General features: G+C 34.9%; 1 protein-coding gene across 1 annotated transcript; it reads right to left on the bottom strand.

Moving 5' to 3' along the window:
- Positions 1-2,583: 2,583 nt before the first annotated feature.
- Positions 2,584-3,842, bottom strand: LOC147293363 (stearoyl-[acyl-carrier-protein] 9-desaturase, chloroplastic-like). Its single transcript, XM_086230439.1, has 2 exons — positions 3,368-3,842; positions 2,584-3,276 (listed from the first exon to the last, which is right to left on the bottom strand). The coding sequence occupies exons 1-2, from the start codon at positions 3,803-3,805 to the stop codon at positions 2,722-2,724; spliced, it is 993 nt and encodes a 330-aa protein (XP_086086565.1). The 5' UTR covers positions 3,806-3,842; the 3' UTR covers positions 2,584-2,721.
- Positions 3,843-7,447: the final 3,605 nt, after the last annotated feature.

The raw sequence follows: 7,447 nt of genomic DNA, 5'->3' as shown, positions 1-7,447 counted from the left end.
AAAATCAGCCAAATCGGAATTCAGCTAGTCGTTGAATTATCATTATAAAACCCACGATCGTTCTTTAATTTGACCACTGTTACCTCATTTCTATATCTTCAATTGAGCTAAATTTTTGCAGGAATGATCTTTGAGTAGGGAACTAAAAAATGAACGGTTCTGATCGTTGTAAACACAATCAAGATATGCCCATCTACATATAAATAAACGGTTTCAACACTTGATTAGTATAATTATATTAACTCTTTCGTTGAAACCTTGTCGTTTCAATAATTGTGAAGACCACAATATGATTTCAATGATCAGAGCTGTTCATTTTCTATGTTCATACTCAAAGATCATCTCTGCAAAAAATCAGCCAAATCGGAATTCAGCTAGTCGTTGAATTATCATTATAAAACCCACGATCGTTCTTTAATTTGACCACTGTTACCTCATTTCTATATCTTCAATTGAGCTAAATTTTTGCAGGAATGATCTTTGAGTAGGGAACTAAAAAATGAACGGTTCTGATCGTTGTAAACACAATCAAGATATGCCCATCTACATATAAATAAACGGTTTCAACACTTGATTAGTATAATTCTATTAATTCTTTCGTTGAAACCTTGTCGTTTCAATAATTTTGAAGACCACAATGTGATTTCAATGATCAGAGCCGTTTCATTTTCTATGTTCATACTCAAAGATCATCCCTGCAAAAAATCAACCAAATCGGAATTCAGCTAGTTGTTGAATTATTATTATTAAACCCACGATCGTTCATTAATTTGAGCACCGATACCTAACTTCTACATCTTCAATTGAGCTAAATTTTTATAAGTATGATCATTGAGTAGGGAACAAAAAAATGAACGGTTCAGATCGTTGAAAATACGATCACATCGTATTCTTATACCTAAATATAAATGCACATAAAAAATAAATTGGACTTTGGGCGAGGAATCTATAAATTCGTCTCCCAAAGTGACTTTGGGCGAGGAATACATGAATTCGTCTCCCAAAGTGACTTTGGGCGACGAATCCAAATATTCGTCGCCCAAAGTCTCTTTGGGCGAGGAAATATATATTCGTCTCCCAAAGTGAGTTTGGGCGACGAATTCATGTATTCCTCGCCCAAAGTCACTTTGGGAGACGAATATATCTTCGTCGCCCAAAGTATAGGCCTAATTAATACCATTTTTTGCTAATTTATAATTTATATTTTAGTATTTAAATATATATAATAAATTATTATAATAAGATTGTATACTTAACAATATATAATAGGATTCTAAATTTTAACTTAATTACTAAATAATATTTATAATTTTAAATATATACAAATATAAAATAATTTCACCATTACTTAACTTTTACATCTCTGATTAAGCTAAATTTTTGCATGAATGATCTTTGAGTAGTGAACTAAAAAATGAACGGTTCGGATCGTTGAAAACACGATCAAGATATGTTCATCTACATATAAATGAACGGTTTCAATACTTAAAGAATATAATTTTATTAACTCTTTCGTTGAAACTTTGTCGTTTCAATTATTGTGAAAACCACAATGTGATTTCAACAATCAGAGCTGTTCATTTTCTATGTTCATACTCAAAGATCATTTCTGCAAAAAATCAGCTAAATCAGAATTCAGCTAGCCATTGAATTATCATTAGAAAACCCACGATCGTTCATCAATTCGACCACCGTTACCTAACTTCTACATCTTTGATTGAGCTAAATTTTTGCAGGGATGATCTTTGAGTAGGGAACTAAAAAATAAACGGTTCAGATAGTTGAAAACACGTTCGCATTGTATTTTTATACCTAAATATAAATGCACATAAAAAATGAACTGGACTTTGGGCGAGGAATCTATAGATTCGTCTCCCAAAGTGACTTTGGGCGAGGAATTAATATATTCGTCACCCAAAGTGACTTTAGGCGAGGAATATATATTCGTCGCCCAAAGTCACTTTAGGCGAGGAATATATATTCGTCACCCAAAGTCACTTTAGGCGAGGAATATATATTCGTCGCCCAAAGTCACTTTAGGCGAGGAATATATATTCGTCGCCCAAAGTCACTTTAGGCGAGGAATAATTTCGTCGCCCAAACTCTATTTGGGCGACGAATAATATATTCGTCACCCAAAGTCACTTTAGGCGAGGAATATATATTCGTCGCCCAAAGTCACTTTAGGCGAGGAATAATTTCGTCGCCCAAACTCTATTTGGGCGACGAATAACATATCCGTCGCCCAAAGTGACTTTGGGCGACGAATATATAGATTCCTCGCCCAAAGTATGGTCTAAGAGTATTTTGGGGCGTAATTTGAGGCGACAAATACAATATTCGTCTCTCAAAAGTGCTTTAAGCGACGAACACTGTATTCGTCACCAAAAGTCACTTTGGGCGACGAAATTATTCCTCGCCCAAATCTTTATTGGTTTTGGCGACAAATGTTTGAATTCGTAGCCCAAAACCTCTTTGGGTGACCAATTTGAGTTCGTCGCCCAAAGTTTCGTCGCCCAAATATTTTTTTCTTGTAGTGAATTCCAATCTTATGCAAAGATGAAAATGTAAAAGCCCCTAAAATAATTTAAGCCCAAAGAGTCTTAATTAAATATGTTTTTATTCTTAATTTAGTAATATTCTAAAATATATTAATGTGATACAGAATTTTGGTGCGTCTCACACACAAGAAGTGAAGAAACAATTAATAGTAGTGCATGTCTAGACTGGTCTGTCAAAGATCCAGCTGAAAGGTGTAGTGGGTGCATGTTTGGCCCTTGCTTTAGCTTTTTCGTCTAGCCTTCTAAGTCTTGGGGCTAACCCACAAACATATTCCTGAGCCTTTTGCCCCTCAGCCGAGAGTCCAGTTAGGCTCTCCACCTTCCACCTCCCCACCAAGAACTCCAATATATCCACATAGTCATCGACGGTATAGACACTGAGACGCTGGGCCACAACCGAGAAGTGCTCGAAAAGGTTGTCATCTCGGCCGTCGTACATCAAGTGGGCCGGCATAGTGATTTTCTTCCTCATCATGTCCGCAAAAGAAATGATGGTATAATCAGGATCTAAGTCGAAGAGCTTTTCCACAATCTTAGTGTAGGCAGCCTCATGGCGCTTCTCATCTGAGGCTATTGTGCCACATATTTGAGCCAACTTCAAGTCCCCATGCTCCCTGGCAAGCCTCGCAGTGTTCCCATGAGAGATAGCAGTGGCCCTTTCTTGGAATGAAGTGAAAATAAACCCGTTGTAGGGACTGTTTTCAACACCAGGATCCTAATTAAACAAGAAATTAAAGATACACAAATTATGATCAGTTAGGAAATATAAACATCATCGATCAAACGGGCCTAAGAAACGTACTCACCATTCCAAAACTGATCAAATAATGAATGGTCTTCTCAATTTGGCGCATGTCCACTCGTCCAGAGAGATAGAGATACTTATTGAGAAGGTCACCATGCCTGTTTTCTTCAGCAGTCCAAGCCCTGTTCCAAATTGCCCAGGAAGAAGAGCTTGCACCCGTTTCATCTCTCACTCCATCCAACGTATTAAGCATTGTTTGATAAGTTGGAAGGGCTTCTTCAGTGATCATATCACCAACCAAAACGACGTAGTAATCATCTGGAATCTCCTTTGCCCTCTCCCTCAGTTCCTCGACCTGCTCATGAAATCCATCAGAGGCAGCGTCTGGAAGAAAATCTTGAGGCTGCCAACTACTTTCAACAGGCTTCAAGTGGACTAAGAGGTTCTTCGCCGCCCAATCATCCAACGATTTGAAGATCTCAATCTTTTCATGTGGCATGGTATGAGTTTTTTGAAAACACAACTCCCGACGAGGCAAAAAAGCCTTCTTCCCATTCACAAGCTCCCTACATTATTGAAACAACGTACACCAATTTTAAAAGAGCAACAGCAAAGGAAAGCAAAGAAAAACAGCACAGTAATTATATGAGAAACTTGATTAATTAGAAAGATACTACAAAACCAAATTATATGGAAGAATTAATGAAGTCTCACTTGGAGGGTGAGTGGAGAGTAGAGGCCATGATGAACTTGGGAGATCTGAGGCTGGTCATTATTTTGTACCAGATAGAGCACATCAACAAAGAATTGGAAATTTCAACACTTACGAGATTGAGAGTGAGAGGTGAAGTATTGAATTAAAAATGCAGTGACAATATATTTATAACAGATTTTTGGGATGGGAAGCATTTAACGTCAATGTGATATACATAAATACATGTCCTAGCAGATTGACCTTTTTGTCCTTGTAATTAAGTTACATTGTCATCATTTCTTCATTTAATAAGTGTTATTAATTCATAGCCCCCTAACTACTTTGGAGTTCTCTAATTGTCACTAACCTTGTTTGTCATATTTTCACCCTGGACTTGTGTCCTTTTTTTCTTTTCGTTTTTTTCACCCCTACCCTTTTTCCCCGTTTCTTTTTCGGCCATGCATGGACAGCGATCAAACAGTAATAATTTAATTGTAGTAGTACAGACTGTACAGTTACAGTCACAATTTGTGACAAAGTTACACCTATAAGGTTATATTATCTAAATATTTATTTTAGAATATATATTGTTAATGATGTAAGGTTTACATCCTAATTTTTGGGCAGGACCCCAAAACTTGGGAGCTACACCTTAAAATTATAAGCTCTAAAGCGACTATTCTACCACTAATTAAAGTAAATCACCCTAAATTCTATGCTCTAAACCTCCTAAATTATACTAAATCTTACACTAGTAAACTACAATATCCCCTAATAAATCTTATGGAAATTAAAAATAATTAAGAAAGAAGAAACTATATTTGTTTCAGCTAGTGGGAGGAAGATAAGTTATGTTCAGGTGATTACTTTTGAACGGAAAGTTTGACATAAATGACGGAAAGTTCCAATTTGACACGAAATACAAGTTAAGTTCAAATTACACTTACAGTCACAATTTGTGACACAGTTACACCTCTAAGGTTGTATTATTTATTTTAAAATATCATTAATAACTGAAGGTTTACCTCCCAATTTTTTTGGCAGGACCCCGTAGTCTATAGACAATGGCAGTTCTATTTTTTTAATTTGTATACAGTATATTAGGGGTTATTCAAGTTTATTAGTATAAAATTTAGTATATAGTTTAATGGGTTTAGGACTTATATATGATTTAGGGTTAATTATTTTAGAGGGTGGAATCATCGTTTTAGAGCTTATAGTTTAGGGTTTAGTTCTTAAGTTTTGTGGGCAATCAGATCAAAATCTTAAACCATAAGGTCCATAAGCGATTACTAAAATTCTTAAAAAAAATGCATTTAATGATCAAAATGTGCACTGCACCCTTTCCAAGGATAAATAATAAACTCCACTAAGTTATAATTAAATGAATATGGTCCACTTCATAAACCAGCATTTGAACGCCCATTGTAACATTGGTCAAGAATATTTTAGGGTTTGGAAGGATATGTGGTTAGACGATCGAGGGGCTATAATACCATGTGAAATAATTGTGTTTAATCAACTGATCGATCAATATGATTTACAAGGAATATATAGGGTTCAAGTCTAGCATAATTACAAGAGAGCTACTTGAGACAAGTTACATATATAATATATGACCCTAGCTAATGTGTACATAGGAAACCATAATATAGGAACCTAATGCTACCAAAATCCTATCATTAACGTACGTACAGTTGCTAGTATATATGTGTGGTTGTAACTGTACAATACTAATCATCACATGTGCTATATGTACGTTTTAAGATATTTTTCTTTTTTGAACTTATGTATTTTACTTTCTTGTAGTTGCATGTGTATTAACATTTCACACATAACATGTAAAAAAATAACATGTGATCGAATGACTATTTTTTTTTGCATAATTGTGAGTTGTAACTAAATTGACTGTTACAACCTGAGCGTTCATAGTTGCATCAAGCGTTCGAATTGATTGCTTAGAAGCTTGAAGAGAAAACTAAAAAGTGCACTAGTTTGTTCTTTAAATTTTTTTTTTCAGTGCCTCTCTTTATTTACCATTATATTTTATGGGTTGTTCTTCCAGAAACAAAAAACTACAAAAACATAAGCGAAAATACACTTGATCAGTATATAACTGTGACACAGCAAATTGTAACTGTATGATCAGTGTCAATGACTGGACAATAAACAAAAATAAAATAATTTAAAAATCTGTTAGCCATTTAATTGTTATTAATTCATAGCCCTCCTAATTAACTACTTTGATTATCCCCAGCCTTGTTTGTCATATTTTCCCCCTGGACATCTTTTTTTCTTTACTTTTTCTTTAATTGTCCACTCTGTAGACAATGACAGTTCTATTTTTTAAATTTGTAGGTAATTTGGGGCCCATGTAGTGCGCTGGCTACTACACAAAGTCTTTGTTACTTTGTATGAAGGTAATACAAATATACAATACATTCAAGAATGAAAGTAGGGCAGCCAAAGCTAAAAATAGCATGAGATGTTAAATGATCATATATGAATTACATTGATACGTTTGGTACGTCACTACCTAGTGGACAATTAAATTGCTAATCTACTAATGTACCTACCTAGTTTCTTTGTTGCATATCTTGGTATTTTGTTGCAGATCTTGTTGGTTTTCACTTGAAGGGATTGAACTTGTTGGTTTTGAGATCTGATTTTGTTCATGAAATGATGAACTGGCTGCAGCCATGTAGATAGTGCTGCAAGACTTTCTGTCTACCACTTTGTCTACGATGAGGGGTATTTTTGTCTAAAAATGGACAAAGGGTTAGGCAAAGTAAAAGTTTTGGCGCCAATGTCATAAAAGTAGGAGCTTCATATATTAAAACAGGTCATTTTTGTAAATTGCACTATTTCTTATGAATAATAATGTACCTACATGAATATGTCAATTAATGGATTATGTAAACTTAGATGCCCAACATACTTAAATGACTTGTCTTTTCCTACATTTAGGTGAATCAATTCTATTCAGCTTCCATGCTAACTCGAATGATGTAGGTGGACAATATTATAGTAGTAGGTACACTATTACATGTAGGTACATTAATATATATAACCCTTCTAAAGAGGGTGTCCACACTTATTTTTAGGACTTGTATAGAATTACGTCATCCGATTTTTACGCATCAGCAAAAATAAAAATAGAGTGCTTTAATTTCAAGGTACTGATAAGCTAAAAACTTAACCAAAACCACTATAACATACAAATTTAACTTGCAGGTAACTTTATAGAAAACCAACTCTAACACAAGTCCAACCCACCCAAAATAAAAACTGAAACTAATACAAGTCCAACTCACTCAAAATAAAAATTGAAACTAACACAAGCGCAACCCACTCAAAATTAAAAACTGAAACTAACACAAGCCCAACCCACCCAAAACAGCTTCAGCACTAGCCAAACTGAAATTGCGTTAGAAAACTAAAACTAAA

This window comes from Dryas octopetala, chromosome 2 (assembly GCF_963921425.1).
Source record: "Dryas octopetala chromosome 2, drDryOcto1.1, whole genome shotgun sequence".
NCBI lineage: Eukaryota > Viridiplantae > Streptophyta > Magnoliopsida > Rosales > Rosaceae > Dryas > Dryas octopetala.
The sequence above is the reverse complement of the archived record's forward strand: the minus strand, read 5'-3'. Positions and strand labels throughout refer to the sequence as shown.